General features: G+C 43.0%; 1 protein-coding gene across 7 annotated transcripts in view; it reads right to left on the bottom strand.

Moving 5' to 3' along the window:
* FRMD3 (FERM domain containing 3) overlaps window positions 1–20,914 on the bottom strand; it is a 274,804-nt gene that overhangs the window by 29,444 nt on the left and 224,446 nt on the right. For all 7 annotated transcript variants that reach the window (XM_036218191.1, XM_036218188.1, XM_036218185.1 and 4 more), the window contains 3 exons: window positions 20,198–20,272; window positions 19,825–19,893; window positions 12,947–13,071 (listed from right to left, as the gene is read on the bottom strand). In XM_036218191.1, coding sequence (XP_036074084.1) covers window positions 12,947–13,071; window positions 19,825–19,893; window positions 20,198–20,272 — 269 coding nt within the window. The remainder of the gene's footprint in view (window positions 1–12,946; window positions 13,072–19,824; window positions 19,894–20,197; window positions 20,273–20,914) is intronic.

Here is a 20,914-nt window from a genome sequence, read left to right as displayed (position 1 = left end):
AAGCCTCATGGGAGTCATTACCCAACAAGCCACCCATAGACTGTGCAGCAACAACGTAACTGTCTGTTCCCTCCGATTTATCCACTATAAGAGACAACTGTACTCACTCACTACAGGCACTCTTAACACCCTGTGAACAAAGATAGGGCCTGAATATCTACAGTTATCCTCACTGTAGAGGTGGCAGGACCATGAAGGAAAATTTTCCACAGTTGTCCATAGAAGAATCGGCTGAAAATCTCCCACAGATTTGGATAGGGACTAGGAGTTTTATAACTGCACTGCGTTCTTCAGAAACCAGCATCAAGAATTCCCTTGGAGTAGAATTTAAGCCATCTCACTGACCAAGGTTACTTATAATTCAGATTCTTCCTACCGTATAAATAAAGGGTTTTCTTCTATCCTGGTTGAATCTAGGGCTTAAGAGTTCCCTGATGTCGAAGTCTTAGGTAGTAATCCATTGACAATGCAGTTCTGTCAAATGCCAATATACCCAGAAGTTTCCCTAGAAGAAGAATTGGGTGACAATGCTGTTCTTACTGGCTCTGATTAGAACAGCCTCTTTTGATCTGTGTTTAATACTCTCGACCAAGTATCTATTTCCTTTGTCCCTACATAGGATAAATTTGTTTTTCCATCCCCTCTGCTTTATTATTTCATTCCCTCCAGGCACAGGTCACCATTACAGATAAACCATTTTTCTCTAAGTAAAGGAAATTAAATTGAGCTACATTAATGCATGGGGCTCTAATTTTTTTCTCCATATTTCCCAACAGCTTTGCAAATGGTATTAAGAAAGAGGGCATCTGTATCTCCTTGTGGAAAATGCCAGGCTCTTCTGGAACAGTGAGCTCCTTGTGTTGATGCTAAGTAATCAGGATGCTGGAGATAGGAGGACCCAATTCTTCCACCCAACACACCAGCCAAGGGCCTCTCATATACACTCTAGTTGCATGCTCAAAATGAGAAACACAGATGGCCAATAAACGCCAGAATGATGTCCAACTACTCTTAAGTTTTGCCTTTCAAATTATCAAAGATTTTGAAGAACTTTTATACCCAGTTTTAAGGCTACAATAAGAGACATTCTTATTCCTAATTTGGTGGAGGTGGGGAGGGTGAGAGATATTTTTGCATATTTATGTGATGAAATAATATATGTCCATTAAAACTAAAATAATGGAAGAATATTTAATGTCATGGGGAAAGGCTCATGCTCTATTAATAAGTGAAAAAGCAGATCACAAAATAGTATCTCTAATGTAACTCAGTATTTGTTAAAACTATATAGACAGATTATACACATTCATACTACAGTTTGAACATAAGAGATAGCAGGCATTTTTAAAATTTAATTTTGGTTTCTGTTTTTTCCAAATTTTCTACAATGACTATCATATAGCTTTTGATTTCAAATTAAAAATGAAACAAAACAGCTTCTGGTAAACCCTAATGCCAGGAGAACATTCCCCTTATATGTTTTCTCTTATACAAGCAAAGGCTGTCCTGCCAGCACTTAGAATTTATACATTCATTTATTCATTGTTCACTAATTTGGCAAGTATTAATTTAGCTCTGGCTGTGTGTCAAAACATCTCTAAGTGCTAGGGATAATGTGGGGGTGAAACAGGTAAAGTCTCTGCTCTCGAGAAGCTACGTTTTTGTCAAGGGAGACAGGAAGGCACAAAAATAAATTAGAAAGTGCTCAATAGTGCCAAGCGCTCTTACAAAACTCCACCAGGCTGATGGCATGAGAGACAACAAATGGGTAGGATGGGAGACCTATCAGATTGGGCATTTAGGGAAGACTTCCCAAGGGGATGAAACCTGAGTTAAGACTTAAAGAAACAGCCCTGCAAAGACCAGAGGAAAGGCCTTTCCAGGTAGCTGAACCGGCTCATGCGAAGGCCCTGAGGTGGCAATGAGCTCGGCATAGTCAAGGGAGAATGAGAAGACCAGTGTGGTAGGAACGTAGAGATTCAAGAGGAGGACAGTAGGAAATGCTCTGAGGGTGAGTAGGGGGCAAAGCACGAGGGCCTCATAGGCCAGAGTGAGGGGCTTTGATTTTATTATAACTGGATCTGAGTATAAAAAATTCACCCTGGCTACTGTGTGGGAAATATGGTTAGAGAAGGGAGATAGGAACAGGAGCAGATGGGGGCAGAGCATCCAGGAGACAGAGAAGAGTGACGGCAGCTGGGGTGCTGTGTGGCAATGATCCTGGGGTGTATTTAAAAAGTTACAGTGAACAGGATTTTGCTGATGGATGTGACAATTAAGAATCTTATGATCACTGAGCAGTGGGAGAAGTTTAATGGGTGAAGATGGGCATTTAAAACCAGACTCCTCTACTCTGGATGGGGCAAGTGCTGTAGGACAGTCTGCATTGGGAAGGAACCGAATATGGCCCCAGGAGACTCAAGACAGATCCACACACCCTGTCAATCAGCAGAGCAGGGCAAGGCCCCAGACACAGAGTATGGGTCAGGTGCCTGGCCCAGCCCCAGGCAAAGGGGCCCTAAGGTCCTGGGAGAGTTGAATACCAGGGACACCACTAGGGCAGAGACTTGGGAAAAGGAACAAGGCTGGCATGAGGACCAGAAAAAGACAGGACAGAGCAAGAAAGAGAGCAAGACTAGGAGCCTGAGGCGAGGGCTGGTCTGTGGCTTAGTTCCCTCCCAGGTAAGGGCAAGTTTGGTCCTAGAGTCAGGGGGGTAGCTGAGCCTGTATTTAGGGGCCAAATTGTGCAGCTGTGGCAGAGGGGCTCAGGCAGGGTCTGACAGGTCACAAGGGCTGCTCCAGTTTTTGAATATGGATAATCCTTTCTTTAATAGCAAAATCCAGTCTATGTTTAGATTATCAAGTGGATCGTCCTGAAAACCCTACTTAGTTTTCTTTCAGCCAAAGCATCTGCCCATTTTCGCTTTCCTATGCCGCAGTGGAGTTTTGGAGTTTTAAAAAGTTTCAAATTGGACTTCTAAGAGAAAATGTTAAAGAACATGAGGGCTCTTTCAAGTGGGGGAAAACATTCATTTTATATTCCCTTTTATGCTAGCTGCAATTAATTTCAGTTTTATGCTGGAATTTTGTAACTCACAAAAGTAAAGGGAAAAAAACCTTAAGGTTAGAGTTAAGGGTTAAGGGTTAGGGTTAAGGTTAAGGGTTAAAGTTAGGGAAAAAAAGAAATAATAATAATAATGGGAAAAACCTAACCCTGCTTTTATAGATGATTACATCACACGTTTACTGTGTCATTAAAAACATTTCAAAAGAAGTTGTCTATACCTTTTGTTTTCTGAAGTACTAATGAAAAGCATGTATTTTAAAAAAGCAGTAATTTGGGGGAAGAATTACTAAAGAATAGTCAGAGTGGGGAGGAAACTTAGAAATCATCTCACCTTGTTTTATGAAAGAAGAAAAAACCTTAGTAACGTCAGTGCCCAGCACGTGCCAGATAAGAAGTAAATGTTTATCAAGTGAATGAATGAATGAAGGAGCCCCAGCCTTCTCTCTCTCTCTAATGCTCCTCCTCCCACCGGAGAATACCCCCAAAGGTGTGTCACGTATCCATTCTGAAGGTGGAGTGAGCCCCCATATGAGCTGTGGACTCAGAGCCACCACAACACACTTTGGCGAGAGTGACACAGCACCTACCAAACAGCTCGGTAAACTCCGAACTCTGCTCAGGTGACTCATCCTGGCTCACCAGGGTGAAAGACTAAAAGCATGTAAATGGCATGTCACCACCGTAACTAGAGCAGACAGATCACACATCTATTTTCAGAATCTGAAATTTTGGCACGAACAGGGATTTCAGAGTTTCAAAAACATGCCCTGCCTTTTCTTTTCTGTTGACTTATCTATAAGATCAGTTGCATCCAAAATCTGTGGGTGGGGAAAGTTTCCTCATACTTATGAATAAATGTATATTTATTTATAAATTGGACACATGCTGTCATCACATATTATGCCCATGATAAAACCTACACAATAGAAATTTTACGAGGTGATAAAAGTGAACTACCAATAGAAGTCTACATAGTTTCTCCTCTGCCCCAGTGGGGCGACGCGTAAGCCCACTACACACACACCTCACTCTGGAAGTCATGGCTCTGGGGCCTCCAACTCACCATCAGCCAGACTAAGTGGGAGGTCACACCCCTCTGTGGATGGCATTGGATGTGCACCCCAGTGGACACCCCCAACATCCAGCCTGTGCCAACTGACCAAGCCTCTTTTCTGAACCCTGCCCACACTGCCACAGACCTTCCATTAGGAGTGCACCCAAAAGAGTGGACCTAGTACACCCTGCCCAACACTTTCTTCCACATACTTGGCACTGGGTCTTAACAGAAGAGCGGGCAGGAAGGAGATTCTGTAAGATCCCGCCTCCCTGTAAGCCTGGGTATCACAAAGAACATTTACTTAACACCGCCAACCCACTAACAAAAACACTAGAAAACAGAATCCCATGCTGACTGTGGGATTCAGAAAATTATAGCTTCTGCTTTCTAATGGCAATGGTTTAGTAATATTTTCACTTTCCCTCTCCTGCAGCTTCTTAGGGATGTGGTGGGAGTGTTTACTTGTCAAAGTGCCAAGCGCAATGTCTTTCCCGTAGCAGACCATGCTCTGGCTGTCACGGCTGTTCAGGCTTCTGTTCTCCCCTGGCTCAGAGCCCAGCCCTCAAGGACTGTGACCGGATTACTTCACGGGACACTTGACTGACATTTTTTTCACCCTGGCTGTATCTTTAAAGCAATGAATTATTAATACTGGCATACAGCAGCAAAGTGCCAACCTGAGCAGGAGCGGTGATTTGGGAAGTTCCACACTGAATTAGTTTCACTAATTAGACAAAGATCCTTAACACAGACTATGAGTAATTAGAACTAGGCCCAGAGAGAGCTGGTCCTTATTTAATGAATTCAGCTTTGAAATCAGAACGTGATTCCCAGAGGGCAGCGAGCCTTTCTGTGTGTGTTTCCCTGCAGCAGGCTCTACTAGGATTTGGGGGGGGGGGGAGTTGGGGGCACACTCTATCCACAGCCTTCTCACCACTCACTCCAAGGTGAGGGGACACTATCCAGTGTGTGGCAAGTCTCCAAGGAGTCGCTAGTTCCTGGCCTGCTAAGATTGAAGACCAAAGGCTTGAACACTGCCCAGAATACTCGGGAGCCCTTCCCACTGAATCACAGATTCTCTACATTTATATAAGTCATTTCTTTTGAGACTTCATTTCATACAATTGAAAAATAAATGCTATTCTCTAGCTACTGATTCTGTTTTAGCAAGAAGGAGGTGAGCCATTTTAGATGTGTTTGAAGATACTTGGGCCAGGAGTTGGAGAACCAGGACCTGATTCCCACCCTGGACTTATCCAGCTATGTAACTTCAGGCAAATTGCCTCCCCTCTCTGAGCTTTCTTATTTACAGAATTCTGAGGAACATGCTGGATCAGAGATAAGCAAACTTTTCCTGGAAAGACCCAGATAGTAATTGTGAGGCTCTGCACGCCAAGAGGTAAAATTGAGTATATTATGTAGGTACTTATTTACACATAATCATTTAAAATGTAACCTTTAGCTCTTAGGCAGCCACAGGCCATAGCTCACCAATGACTGTACTAGACTATCCAGGCCATTCCCTCTAACTCTCAAAAGCTATGAAAGGTATTCCTGACCCCACGTTCCCATTCTCATTTTAGAAGACCTCAAGGCATAGTCCTGGAGTTTGACCTGGATATTCAGCAAAAGAATCAAAGAGTTTATAGCCAGAAAGCCTTTGAGTGGTGCTCAAGCCCAATTTTCTTGTTATAGACGAGGAATATGAGGCTCCGAAAGGTGGAGCATCTTGTCTATGGTCGCCTGGGTGCCTGGTAGAGAAGCTGAGACCAGAGTTTCTATTTCCTCACTTGTCCAAGGCAGAAATGCAGACACAGGGCAGTGACTTGAAGCACTGCTGTTTACAGAGGAATACTCTATTTCATAAAATGAATAATGTATGAGAATTAGCCAACTACAGAACTACAATGACACACTGTTAACGTCTTATGATGTAAAATACAAAATCCTTGCCAGATAAAATGCACTTAAATTGTATCAGGAACAAAGCATTTAGCTTCTTTACAGCAGTGTAAAATACTTAAAATTTCAAAGATCTCTTTCAAGTGATACAAACTTCTTAAGAGTACTTAGGTTGTCAGTAAATACCAGAAACCAAAGTCCCAAAGATGAAACGAACTCTAAAGAAAAGCACAAAAAGAATACAATGCTTTGAAGAACTTACAAACATTACGAACTTGAATTTTCAGAACTCACTCAGGCCTTTAGCTCATCCCACCCTCTCCGCAGTTGACCTGGGCATCTCCTACCCTAGAAGAGCTGTGGACCCAAACTGTGGTTCTTTCTTCCAGAATAGATGGGATCACGGATTCTGAATTTTGACTCTGCTAATCTGATACTGCAGTTATAAATAAAACCAGGTGTTGTCCTCCGCTCCATGGAGGCTCCTAGCTCTTGGGGAGCAGGTTCCACACTGCTGGATGCCTGTCAGCATGGGAGACTGGGGGTGCTATTAAATGAAAAAGTTCAGGAGAGCCGAATGCATGCAGTGCTAAAATGCTGTTTAAAGTGGAGCTTTGTATGAGTCTCTTCTAATTCAGGATATTAACCCATTTGTCTGCATTTGCATTAAATATGTTCCCAATCTTTGTTGAACTACAGTTCACTTTATGATAGGTTTTCAACATTAAGCAAACAAAGACAGGATTTTAAAAGTGGTACACAAAGGATGATCACGAAGGCATTAAAATGCACAGCAAAGAAAATTGCTAACACTCATTGCTTCTAGGAGGGGATAATCTAGAAAGTGATTTTTTTTCTGCTTATTTATGCTTTTTTTGTACTTTCTAAATTTTCTAGATGATAAATATGCTTTATAATAAGAAAATACAAACAATCAGAAACCCGTGGCAGGGATAAGTACAATTACAGCTGGAGCTAATTGGTCTGCTGTTACCAGCTAATAGTACCGCAAGGGGAATATGGTTCCATGGGACTTTTTAACAGCTCCTACTGTTTGATGGAACATAAAAGAAATGTCAAAAAGACCAGCGCATCGCTCCTAATGTGGGTCGTGACACAGCCTGAACCCAAGGGAAGAAATGACTTAGCACATAGGGGAAAATGACAGGGAAGAAAGAGGGAGGAGAGTGGGCACAGGAATTCAGAATCAGTGTAAACATTACAGCCTTGGGCTCTTGGAGACTTCTCCAGTGATGGGATTGGAGCAACTGTGTAGTATGTGAGAAGCTCTACCTGGTATGACATTGAGAGACCCTCATATGGGAAAATGCAGTTAGCCCTACAGGTCGCCTGTGATGTGTTGGGGTATACAGTGGGTGGGGTCAAGAGTATAGTGGATGAAGGCAATACTCTTTTATAGGCTCAAAATGCCTTCATAGCTTCATATACAGACTTTCTAGAATTTCAATGATGCCTCTTTAAGCTGTCTATAGTTAGGGCCAAGCACTGTAAACCAGCAGTCCTTAACCTTTTTGGCACCAGGGACCCGTGCTCCTATGAGAATCTAATGCCTGATGATCTGAGATGGAGCTGAGGCGGTGATGCTAGCGCTGGGGAGCGGCTGCAAATACAGAAGAAGCTTCACTCTTCACTCGCTCACCTGCCACTCTCCTGCTGTGCAGTCTGGTTCCTAACAGGCCACTGACCAGCACCAGTCTGTGGACCAAGGGTTGGGGACCTCTGCTGTAAACAAACCTTTAAATACTCCCACTGCACTTTCCACACACACAGAGAGTCACGTCGGTGACAAACACATGCACTCACATAACACATGCACAAACACATGAAGACATCTAGAGGGAGCGTGCTAAAGGGTGGCTTGGAAGAGTTTTACCACACTCCTTAATTTCCATCTTTCTTTGATAGACACATGTTCTCAATCATATGCAAATGCAGCTTCATACGACCACATTGTCATCCCAACACGCTCCTTTACAGAAATTCTTCTGTCTCCACTGTGCTTTTGTTTTGCCAGCAGGAGAGTATTGAACATTTTCAACTCCTATTTAGTTTTACCTACCAAGGGGAAGAAAGCATGGTATCCTGCCTGTTTAATTCTGCCAGCTTGTGCCATTGTTCTGGTAGACAAGATGATCCTCAATGAATGCCAGTTAACTGCCAGCTACCAAGTGTCATGTGATTAATTTCATTCTTCTCTACCATAACGCAGCATCTTTCCATAATGAAAAATATACTCCACCAATAAAACATGCAAGCCTTTTGCTGTCTAGACTACAAATATCCTACTCCATTTTGCATGTGAAGTCATTCAGATTAATGACACTTTAAAATGTCATTTTCACCCAGAGCAATTCCCACCCTCAATTTTTTCCTCTCTTGTAACTTTCAGAAGCTCTAAGTGGCACTTTTCAAATGGTTTTCCAACCTCATCAAAGTTTTCCACAGCACTAATCTTCTCAGATCCTGTAACTGAGCCACTTTAGGGTAACATTGAAAACTTTCCCGTTGCCTAGTGGTGCCTAGGAACTGATTTTGTATTTTCTCTCCTGAGACACAGCCAGCTTCAGAGCTAATCCTCCAGCTGTCGTGTGGGTGAATGGGGTCACATGTTCTCCCAGAATGCCACTAGGCTAATCTGGGCAAGCACGCTCTGCCCAGCTGTCTTTGAGAAACTTGAAGTTCTTGGAGGAACAGAAAAAGCTTGTCAGACAAATGAGTGGCAGTGACCCCAGAGAGTCATGGCCGCAGCAGAGATGCCGCCACCACGGCACCCAATGTGAGACGGGGTGCCAGGACTTTCCCATGACCTCACAAAGATGGAAATTCTAAGGGTCGAGAAGGGTAAGACCTTTCTTCTCCCAGCCTGATTTTTTTGTTAAGTCCTAATCAGACAACTCTTTAAATAGTATTCATGCTGCCAACCTGAACCTGTTTATGGATCCAGTTTCAAAATGTGTGATTTGTAACTCCCCCAAACAAGAATCTGAGCCACTATGTAGAGATGGGGAACAGTGACATCAAAGATGAGCAGTGATGTCTCCTTGACTCCGTGTTTGAAACCCAGGGAGGCAATATACAGTACCTAACTAACAGATATTTCCAATATCTAAACAAAATCGGTTTTGCTACTGACTCTGTGGTGCTGATTTAAAACTTTCTGTGTCTCAAGTGTCTCATCTTTAAAGAGGTTGAAGTCTTTTCGCTCTCAGTGAAAGTCTGGGACATAAGGATAGGACCTGGACAGGAGTCCACAGACTGCGCATCTGCCTTGTAATCAGTGACCCCATCTCCACATCTCTGCAGTTTCTTAGCTTGAATCCCCTGCCTCTGCCCTAGTCCCACTCTCATTGCTTCAGTTCGGTCCTTATTTATCTATTCTCTGAGCTAGTGCAATGGTTCTTGTGTGGTCTCTGTGCCTCTAACCCAGTGATTCTCAGCTAGGGAGCAATTTTGTTCCCCAGGAGACAGCTGGAAATACGTGGAGACACTTTTGGTTGTCAAGACTGGTACGGTACTACTGGCATTTACTGGATAAAAGTCAGGGGTGTTGCTAAACACTGTACAATGCACAAGGCCAGCCCCCAACACAGAATTATAAAACTCAAAAAGTCAATAATGCTTAGGTGGAAAAACTGCTTCAACCATACCCACATCTCATCTGCCCTCCACACAGCACAAATGATGAGGTCATTTCCATGCTTGAAATCCTCCAGTACCTTCCAACTGCCATCAGGTTAAAGTCTAAACTCTCCAGTAAGTCACAAGACACCATCATGATCTGGCTCTTTCCTAATTTTCTGCTTCACCTTTCACTACTCCACTGACCCTTCCTCCCCCGAGCCACACAAGAAACCAATGCAGGTGGACCAGCCCACCCATGGCTCTCTCTACCTGTAAGTCTCATCCATTCATTCCTTTGCTCATCATCAATTTTATGTCAGATACTCTAGTGAGACTAAAAGAGAAAAGACGTTCTCCAGGCAGCTTGAGGTACTGATGTCTTATGAGACATGCAGAAAAGTGAGCACACAATTCGATTAGCAAAGGCAGAACCTCTGTGATCCCACTGCAGTCTCCCCAACAGGCTGTGAGCCTCCAGGGAAGAGAGTGTCTTCACCTTTGTAGGCCACGGCAACTTGCACACCCTAACTATGGTCTACCAGTTGTATACCTTGTTTTTGTCATGTTTGTTATAAGGAATGAATGCCTTCTCAGCCTCTTTCAATTCTGCTCTCGCTCAAAAAAAAAGTATTAAAATATCAAAATCTAAGGATAAAACAAAATTCGTCATGTTGTATATGTCCAGAAATAGAGCCTATCCATAAAAGTAGAAACATCATTGTTTAAAGTATACTATTCTCTGCCTCTCTTCTCTTTATGTATCAGAGAAATATAAATCTATAAAATGAGTACTCATCTCTATGGAATGTCTAAATCCCATTGCCTGACACCCAAAGACAAGATACTCAGAGCAGAATCTGACTCTCAGACAGTAACCAACATTTAATGGTATCAAGAACACAGAGCCAGGTTCACTGTGAGAATCATAACTTGAAATTCCATAGTGCTTAAGATGACTTTGCTCTCTTCTCTAGATTTGGAAATTCATTCTCTCTACTGGACATTTAACAATGCTATTGTTTTTACTTCTCTTCCTTTTAAGTTGATTCTATATCCTGGAAGTTGTTATGATTTACCTGAGCTTTGAAACCCACAAAGATGTTTCATAAGTCTGTGGCATAAGGAGATGGATTTTTTAGAAAAAAAAAATAATTTTATTAGAAATTTATAAAGCTATTTTGGACTTTTTAAGAGAAAATACCTATCAGTTTAACTTTAGAGCTGATTAAAGAATTTAAGATTCTTCTAAAAAATTATTGGAAACAATAAAAAAGTGGCTTACAGATTCTATAGGTCATGAAAATTTTCATTTTTATTGCTGTTAATTAGAAGGTATGTATCTCTTATTCACATAGTTGTCATGTTAAATTATGCTCAAGCTCCCCTTCAAATCCTGGGGGGTACCTGGAGCAACAGTGACCTGGCTTCTTCACTGCCCATGGTAACTGTTCAACCTGTTTGGTCTTCCAACTTTTAGCCCCATCTGGGTTTCACAGACAAGGCACAGTCACAACCCAAGCTTGGATTGTTCTTTCTCCCATCCTCTTTTCTATTCAACCTCAGGACAATCATAATCTCCAGAAAAAGCGATTTCCACTCAAACCAAATTCTAGACATTTTGGAGGAAGCCCAGAAAACTATCAATGGTCAGAACTGAAAGCTGCTTTATTTCACTTGAAAAGCATACAAAAACAGACAAGGTGCTGAACAATGTGGACAAGGAACAGAGACCCAGAGACTCTAAATTAATTTAGCATAGAGCTTACAGAGTTGACTATTAAGACAGAGTAAAGGCCATTACTTATAACATGTCTGTTCTTAATATCACTTCGTGGCCCAGCTGAGGATAAAGGTGTCTTCTGAGGCCCTCTCCTCTGTATTTTGCACGCCTTTCTCTCCACACCTGCTATTTTTGGCATCCAGGTGGCCAGTTCTCCTTCTAACCATATAAACTTTTTTAAAGAAAAATATTTACTAAAATTCCTTCAGTATGAATTAGTTGCTACCTCTCCCTCAAGGACATTTGCATCCAAGTCACATTCTTATTATGGCCTGAAAAGTTTTCTTAAATGCAAGAAATTTTTGACTTGAAGTTACAGGTGAAAGTGATCTTTTTGGGACAGAGTGGCCTACCCCCTTGAAACTGCCCAGTACCAGATTTTAAATAATGAAATCAAAATCACATAAAGAAAAAACATGTTGTGGTTGTGTTCAGGGTTCCAATAACTATTTTGAGTGAATTTTTTTTTTAATTTATATAATACTGTACCTAGGACAGAGCCTGATACATAGTATTTATTTTGTTTAAAATGAAATCCTACCATTTGCAACAACATGGATGGACCTAGAGGTTATTATGCTGAGTGAAATAAGTCAGACAGAGAAAGATAAATACCATACGATTTCACCTATATGTGGAATCTAAGAAACAAAAAGAACAAACTAATCAAAAACGGACTCACAAATACAGGAGAATTGTTTTTTAATTTACTTTGAAATGAATAAGAGTGTGAGATTTGCTACACTGTCTATCTGCAGCAACCAAATATGGTGAGCTTATTTCCAAGTAAATAAGTATAAGTCCTTAAAAGCACACACAAAAAAGGAAGCTTAGAAGCACATATATTAGTTTTTAAAACTATAACAACTTTTGAGTTGAAGTAGACTTTATATGTTTTAGCTTAGATCAAAACTGTCAGACAAGGACTTATGGAAAAGGAAATGAGAGGCTGGAGAAATACTGAGACGGAAATGGGTGACCAGCATAGAGATACTCGTGGAGGATTCTTTCTTACCACTAATTTCATTGTGGTTGTGGTCAAAAACATCGCCATCCAACAGAACTTTCTGCAGTGATGGAAATGTCCATCTGAGCTGTCTAAGACGGAAGCCATCAGCCACATGTGACTATCGAGCATTAGAAATCTAGCTGATGTGGCTGAGAAACTGAATTTTTAATTTTAACTAATTCAAACTTAGTTTTAAATAGCCACATATGACTAATGGCTACCCTACTGGACAGTGAGAACCTAACACCATTACTGCTTTAACATGTAATTTTAGGAACACTTTGTACCACTGAACTCTTTCCAGGAGAAACTGATAGAATGCTCAATAGAATGCCGTCTTCCAGTGAAAATAGCTAATTTACCAAAAACACAGTTTATGGCTCACTCCAACCCCCACCTCAACCATCACCAACCTACCCAGGATCGGTGCCTCGCTCATTCCTTCAGGGTAAACCTCCAGCAGTGGCCTCGGGAAGGCAGTGTACTTACCCTCACCCAGAGGAAGGTCCTCTTCCTGCTCATTGGGGGAAGGCAGCAGGGGCTGCAGGGGTTCCATGTTAATGATGAGCTGTTTGTTCAAGGAGTGGGAACTGCGACTCTGGGTAATGTTGGCTCTGAAAACAGACACAAGCCGGATAGAGTCGGTTTCCATTAGGAATATCGCAGTAGGCTCCCCAAGCTGAGAACTGCCTCTAGACTCACATAGGCCAGTGGTAAATATGGCATAACGCTCAGGACACATAGCCCTTTTTATCATTAAGGCCCTGAAAAAATGTCTGTGTATCCTAATGCAACACAGTGAAAGAACATGCATTTTCCCATATGTCATCAGATTTGGGCATGCATGTGACAACACAGACATTTGAAAAAGACATGAGAGGTGGATATCACTGAACTAGACAAGCAGAAAAGTAAAATGGTGAGGCTCAAAGTAATTTAAGGACTCAAAAATGAAAACAGAACCTCTATCAGACAGATGACACAGACATTCTGTAGCTACAAGCTATCTTTGCATCGCTGGATGTCCGAAGTTTAATATCAATGTTTAATATCCCCATTTCAATTCACACCCCACTCACCAACCAGCCACAGAACCCAGTTCTGCTTTCTCCTTTTGAATGGAGCACACGCATGTGTCAGTGGCTGTGATGACCAGGAGATGGCCAGGAAACCATGCAGGTGTCTCATCAAGACTATTGGCTAGCAGCTGGGAAGCCCATATACCCTGCCTGCTGCACTGGAGCAGCTGCTTGCCCTGACAGACAAGGAGTGGGGTGCCTCTGGCTGGTGTCTGAGCACCCCCCGCCTCGCCCCAGGTTTCCTGTCAAAACCAAAACCAACTGATCCTTCAAAGATGGTGTCTCCTTCCCCTTCGTGGATTGGCCTCACGGCACTCACAAACACATATTCTCTCATTCTCTGCTCACACGACTCTCTTTTCTTTTGCAACTCACTGCATTTGGCACCTCTGCCTCTCTGTAATTATGGTTGTACTAATCATAATCAGCCCCAACTTAATAAGCACCTTAAAGGCTTGTCTGCTTTACAGCTCCTCATGAGGCACCCTGAAGAATTTTCAGGTTTGAAACTGAATGTAGTCCTGGCTTGACATAATTGCCATTTCAGACTGGTCAGGCTGCTCCCCAGGACCATTGACAGGGCTGCCTTACAGCCCAGGTATTGCTGCTGGGAATGGGGGGTGCATCAGAAAGATCAGGATGCTTGTTAGCATCTTGAATTAAACACCCCCCTCCACCCCCCACAGCTGGCACTGGCTGGAAAAGAAATGTATGAGGACTTGCTTAACCATGGAGTCCTTTTCCTCATTATTTTATCCTACCAGCACTTACTCTGTTGTATGCATGTAGTGGGCAGTATGCCTTGTTCTAGGGAACTGTGGTCCTTTCCTTCAGTAATTCTCTCTAGAACCATGGTTTTCAAACTTTTCTGACTGAGACCTTCATTAAGAAATATATTTTGTATCACCTCTCTCCACATACACATACAGGTGCACACACACACACAGGAAGACACACAACTAAAATGAATGTTTCACATGGCGACAGTAACTATTGTATGTGTGATTCACTTTTCCTTCTAGTCTATTTCATTTTCTTTAAAGCATTGGTTTTGACCTCTATTTCCACTTCATGATTCATTAATGTGCTACAGGCACAGATAGAAAAACACAAATCTAATGGAGAAGCTGATGGCCAAGGGTCTCACGGGAACATTAAGGAGGTATACCTGATCCAGCTATGAGTGTGGGGAGAATGAGGAATGACCTCCCAAGGGAAGTGATACCCACACTGAGTCTTGGCAAGCATGGGTTGATTGACAGGGAAAGAATGGGAATTCTTTGAAGGGAGAAGGTAGGAGGAAAGGAGTAAGGAGGGGAGATTAAAATGTACAGTGAGCATTTCCTCCTTTAATTGGGAAGGGTTCTCATTCTTTGAGCTTATACGATTTCCTGGAGCTCTGTGGCCATTCATAACTGTGATTCTACCTTGGCAAAGCACAACATATTGCCACGTTTGTGTGAACCATGTAGCTCTCTGGCCTCTGAAAAGCCTATCTATCCACACACAAACTGACTTTGAGTCACTCTGTTCCATCTCTAACCGTCCACACCAGCTTAGCTGACAGCAGCCCTATCCCCCAGGCACCACTGCATATGCTACCAAGAGGGACTAGAGTGAACCTTTACAGAGGGTCTTTTGCTCTCCATCGGCCCTCCTCTCAATACTCTTCAATTGGAGATACCAAGCCTCCTGCTGCCTGTCTCCCAACACTGCAATTACTGGACAGTTGTCTGGTTCTGGGACAGGCTGAACTCACTAGGAGTGGCCTCACAGGTGCATGCCTCCTTGGCACTAGGTGGTCAGGAGGATGCTGACTGAGGCTTTATGCTCACAGGCTCCTCCTGCTTTGATGTATCAGAGGCACATGGTCTGATTCAGGGGTTGCAAGGTTTGCCTAGGATTAGAACAGACCCCTGAGACTCTCCAACTCCATGATTCAAAAATGAACATTACTTCCCTGATAAGTGAAAGACTCAGATAAACCCAAAAGGGGATACAGCTAGGGGCCCAAGACCCTGATGCTGGGCAATAAGACAGCTGAAGGGACCAACTAAGCAAAACCAGAACCACAAGGCATGACTCTCACTTTTCCATACCAACTCCTTTAGACTCAAGGTTATCCTCTTTTTGTTTATTTATTTTTTACCTCTCTCCTTACAACCCTTTTAAAGGTGCCACTGATCCAGGTTTCATTTCAAGAAAGAGCCCACCAGCACAGCTGTTCTAACAATTAACATAAATATAATACCAGAATTCAACTTTTTTAGCTTAAAAGTGATTTGTATACACTTTACCTCATTTATGTTTCTCAATGTACCTATAAGATAGGCACAAAAATAGCACATTTACAGATAAAAAAAATTGATGGTCAGAGTCAGGACTCAAATCTGATCATCCGATTCCCAGTCCAGTGTTTTTGCTGTGCCCCACATTGCCTTTCTGCATTGTTTATCCTGCAAGGCCCAGAGGAAACTCCATCTGCTAACACTGAAGTCCTGCCATTTGTGACTATACAAGGTCCCACTGTGTCAAGGTCCCATGTCTTTTAAAGACGTGCCCACATCTCAATCAGCTCCAGCTCTGCCCTTCCACCTGAGTTCCTAAGGTAACAGCTTCTGTGGCTAGGGTCTCCCCAGGCCAGCTGAGGGTGGGTACCATGTTTCTTCTCTCTCCCAATCCGCCCATCAGCTGACTATGCAAAAATACCTGGCCCACTCTGCAGCCCACACATGTGTGCACCCCTGGCATAGAGCAGTTTCCAAATGAAACTGTCATTAAGAACTCTAGTGAGAAAGAAAGGTTTCCTTAGGAACTATAAGTATATTCTAAGATTGGCTCCAAAAATTTATGGCATAAAACAGAGTAACTAAAATGAGGTTCACAGAGTGCCTGCACCATCCTTGGAATGAAAGCAGATGCCGCTGGCCTGTTATCAGAAGCTCCATTGGAACAGACTTTAATGGGAACTTGCTTGTCAGCTTCTATGGCTTGGATGAGAGACAATTATAATAAAATCACGACCTCACATTTGTATGGCCCTTTATAATTTTTAAACCACTTTATTTTAGTCCTCAACAAAACCTAGAAGTTGGACAAAGTAAATTACAAATTTTATTTTACAAATGAGTAAAAAAACTCCTGATCTGAAAAGTTTAGTGACTTATCCAAGACTAGAAAGCTGGTAAACAACACAGCCAAGATGAGAACCCACTCATGACTTCTAAACAGGTGCTCATTTCAGGTACAGATATTACCTCTGGGTGTCCCCTGGTGGTGGCTGCTATGCTCAGGTAACTCACACAGTCAGCCCTGGGCTCACCAGGCCTCTCGGACGGGCAGGTGATTCTCACCAAGTAGCCAGCCCAGAGGGCCATGCATGGGGATCTTGTCATCAGCAAAGACCAGTGAACTAACATGAGAGTTTGTGCTTTTTTTAAAAAAAAAAAAAAAAAAAAGAGAAAATTTAAAATCTCAAGACAGTGATCTCAGTCTCTCTTTGTCTATCTCTCTCTCTAGATATACACATCTCGACAGAAGAAGTAGTCCATGAACTTGTGATTCTTTGAAAAGTAGAATCTCAAGTGTGAGGAAAGACAGCTAATTGAAGGCTATTGTCACCATTTTAGATTAATGGTCACCTCCAAACACTGCCAGAGAAAGAGAGCTCATTACTATACTCTCACTTTTGAAGTCCACATCAAAGAAGTCAAAATAATTCAAAAATAATTGTTCAAGAAAAAAGTTTCCTACCATGCAAACTGGCTACTGGGCAGGAAACAAGAAGTTGCTACTCAAAGTGCCATGGCTCTGACCACAGTGCTGCCTCTTGAGAGGTCGAGGGCCCCAGAGCAGCACCTTGGACAGATCTCAGGCCTCACAAAATCACAGAGGTGCTGTTGCCATCCCATGCTCTTAGTGCGGGCATTCGTTCAACAAATACGTACTGATGTACTAAGTTCCAGCACCTGCGTTAGGTGTCAGGGGACGTGGAGATGACCAACACGGGCACAAGCCTTGCTCTCCCAGAGCTTGCTTTGTGCCATTACTTTAAACTAATTCTTCCCCATGTTGTCAGAGATCTGGGAGATGGTGGCACAGAGCGGAGGACCAGAGAAGCATCCTGAGGATATGAACTCAGTCAGCTTCCATGTACATGTCAAAGCGGGTAGTGGAAGGAAAAGAGCGAGCATGCGAAGCATCGTCTCAAGGGGCCTTCGGGTCCTTGTATACAGTAATCTCCAGAAAGGGGAAACTATAAACTGACAGGTGCCTCATTTCCCATCCCCTCTGGTGGCTCAGTCCACTCTAGGGAAAGATTTTCAGTAAGGCCAATCTGCTCCCTTCACCCCCTTCACTATTAATTATCTGGAGCCTGGTTATCCGAAGTACATACAGTCTGTAGACCAGCCACACAGCCATCACCTAGATGTCTGTCAGAAAGGCCAGATTCACGATTCGGAATCTGATTTTAACAGGATCCCGAGGTGACCCCTATGCAAGTTAAGGTTTGAGAAGCCCTGATCTAGATGCCATAACTCCCATAAATTATGGAAACCTGAATTTAAAAGAGAAGTATTTTTTTAAATTCTTCTCTGATCTTATTAACTATCCCTAGATTGTAATTATGGGACTCTTGGAAAGCCCCAGATATTTCGAATTTGTCTCTCCAAAAGTACATTTTGTTAAAAAGTTTCCTACATTGTGTTTGTGCCATCAAGGGAACTCCCCGGCACTATTTCTTCTTTCTCTTTTTTTGAGATCAAACACTCAAGCTTCAGGTTGAAAGAATAAAACTCGAGCTGAGCCTCTGGGGTAGTCTGCCTCCCATGGTTTCAGGGCGGCAGATGCTACAGAAAAAAAAGAGCATAGGCTTAATTAGGTGAGCCCCCCCCCCCCAAATTATGACCTTAGATCAATCACTTAACCTCTCTGAGATTCAAGTTCCCTTGTCTATAAAATAGAAGAATCAAAGTAGGTGACACCTAGGTCATTTCTAGCCCAAAGATTCTGAAAAAATTCAAATAATATGTTTTTATCATTCCCTCTTCATTTCTGCTGCACTGAGTAACCATGATTTGAGGTAGAGGAAGGCTAGCTATAAAATGACTATTTAAAAAAAAAAAGACCATTGTCATCAATGGGTGAGCTGTGAGGCTTTCACAGGTATTGTACCAAGGTGCCCCAGCCAAGGCACTCCAGCTTCTCTTGCTCCCCAGTTTTCAGGCTGGTTTTACAGACTTGCATGTGACAGCTTCCCACGTGGTCATCCAAAACTGGGAGGGATTATTCTCTATGTACATCTGCTAGAAACTCATGCCAACAGTGGTTCTGCTCCCCCGTGTGAGCGAGAAGAGCTGCTGCTTGGATGGCCACCCTGGGCTGGCTTGGCCACACTTCCAAGAGCCCACAGCCTGCTCCTGCCTGACGACTCCAGAGACAAGGTGAGAGGCACCCAGCTCGCTGGGTCACACTGGAAAGAGAGGAGACGGGGCAAATCTGAGCATAAGGCAGACTCCTCCAAGTTCAAAGACAGAGAAGGAAGGACCAGCACCAGCTAGTGTATGGGAACTTCCTAAAGAACATAGCTTGTGATGATCTTGCCTTCAAAACAGGAAGCATTGCGATGAGAATGTTCAGTTTCAGATATTTAGCATGTCTGAGGTTTAGGATATACAATGACTTGTGAACGTTGTGGTGGTATGAAGTTTGACATTGCCAAGAGAATATTTAATTCCTAAGAATTACATATATTGCCACCTTAACTGAGATGTGTACCCTTGAACCTATAATGACCAAGGCCTCATTCCTCTGAGTAACCCTTGGAAGTAGAGTCCAGTGAGAGATGAGCATCCTACGCCTTCATGTGAAATACCCCAGAAGGGGCTAGGCTGATGGGAACTGGTCACATCTGATGAACAGAGGCAGAAACAGAGGGCAGTTCTAAGAGGGATGACGGACTCAGCCAGAAAATGACACACCCTTGCCTCATACACATCGTGCTTGTTCATGTGACACACAAGGTCAAATGAAGCCAATGACGCTCCACAGAGCAAGTACTGCAAAATGGGGCCAACTGCACTCACGCCACAGCTGGCCAAATCCATCTGAGGAAGATTTCCGGGATGGCGAGAGTGCCATATCTGAGACTAAGGCCAAAAATCGATGTGGGGCCTGGAAGCTGGTGCCCTTACTCCCTTTCTTGTCATAGAGATCTGACAAAGCCAGACTTTAAATCCATCTGTCCATCCCAGAAGCCCCCCGGAGCCCGGCGGGCACCCCACTCACCTGTGCACCTCCGGAGGCTCCCTCTGGATTTTAGAGCTCGCTTCCACCACCTCTTTGGCAACCTTACCACTGCAAAAGACAAGGACACACATCTGTGCACAGACATTCGGAGCAGGAGAGGAGTGTGCACGTGCAGTTTTTTAACTTTGCAATGGTCTTACCCAGCTCTAGGACTCCACACCTTCTCTCCCCGCATCAGGGGAAGTTTCTATGGAGTTTGAGGGTGCCCATGAGCATAAGAGATGAGTGGAATGGAAAACAAGAACTAAAACGGGGGCACAAGCCAAACTGTGCTGATTTATAAGCAAAACATTCAAATATACATAATGCCCCACCCAAATTCCATCATCAAAATGAAAACATGAGTACCCACCTATATCGAAATCTACTTCCTTTAAAAAATATCTTGCTGCTTGACACAGTCTTGATCTGACTGGATTTTGCATACCTTTAAAAAAAAATCAAAGCAGAGATGGTAGTGATGTTAGAAAGTCCTAGTGGAACGTACTACAGAGTGTGGCAATCAGATATTTTTGACTGTCACAAATACATTTTACTGTGTGAGTCAGCATATACATGCATGTGCGCACACACGCACGTGCGTGCGCACACACACACACACACACACACACACACGAAAGAAACGTTTCAGAAAAGAATAGTTAACTTTCCCATTTGCAACGACATAGATGGACCTAGAGGTTGTTATGCTGAGTGAAATAAGTCAGACAGAGAAAGATAAAAACCATATGACTTCACTTACATGTGGAATCTAAGGAACAAAGAGAACAAAGTAACTGAAAACAGACTCACAAATATAGATGACAATCTGGTGATGGCCAGAGGGAGGGGGATGGGAGCGGCTGTGAAGGGTTAAAATACAAATCAGTAGTTGGTAGAGGGTCACGGGGATGGGGAACACAGTCTAGAGAATGCAGTCAGTAGGAGTGCAATGCTATGTGTAGGGCCAGAGGGAAGACAGAGTAATCAGGGGCATCGTTTCATAAACTATATAAATGTCTAACCAACATACTGTATACTCAAAACTGATAATAAAAAAAGAATAGTTAACATTCACGGTGTGTATTTG

The sequence above is a fragment of the Rousettus aegyptiacus genome, unplaced genomic scaffold (genome assembly GCF_014176215.1).
Source record: "Rousettus aegyptiacus isolate mRouAeg1 unplaced genomic scaffold, mRouAeg1.p scaffold_m13_p_3, whole genome shotgun sequence".
NCBI classification, from domain to species: Eukaryota; Metazoa; Chordata; class Mammalia; order Chiroptera; family Pteropodidae; genus Rousettus; species Rousettus aegyptiacus.
Note: the sequence above shows the minus strand (reverse complement) of the source record. Positions and strands in the feature narration are given on the sequence as shown.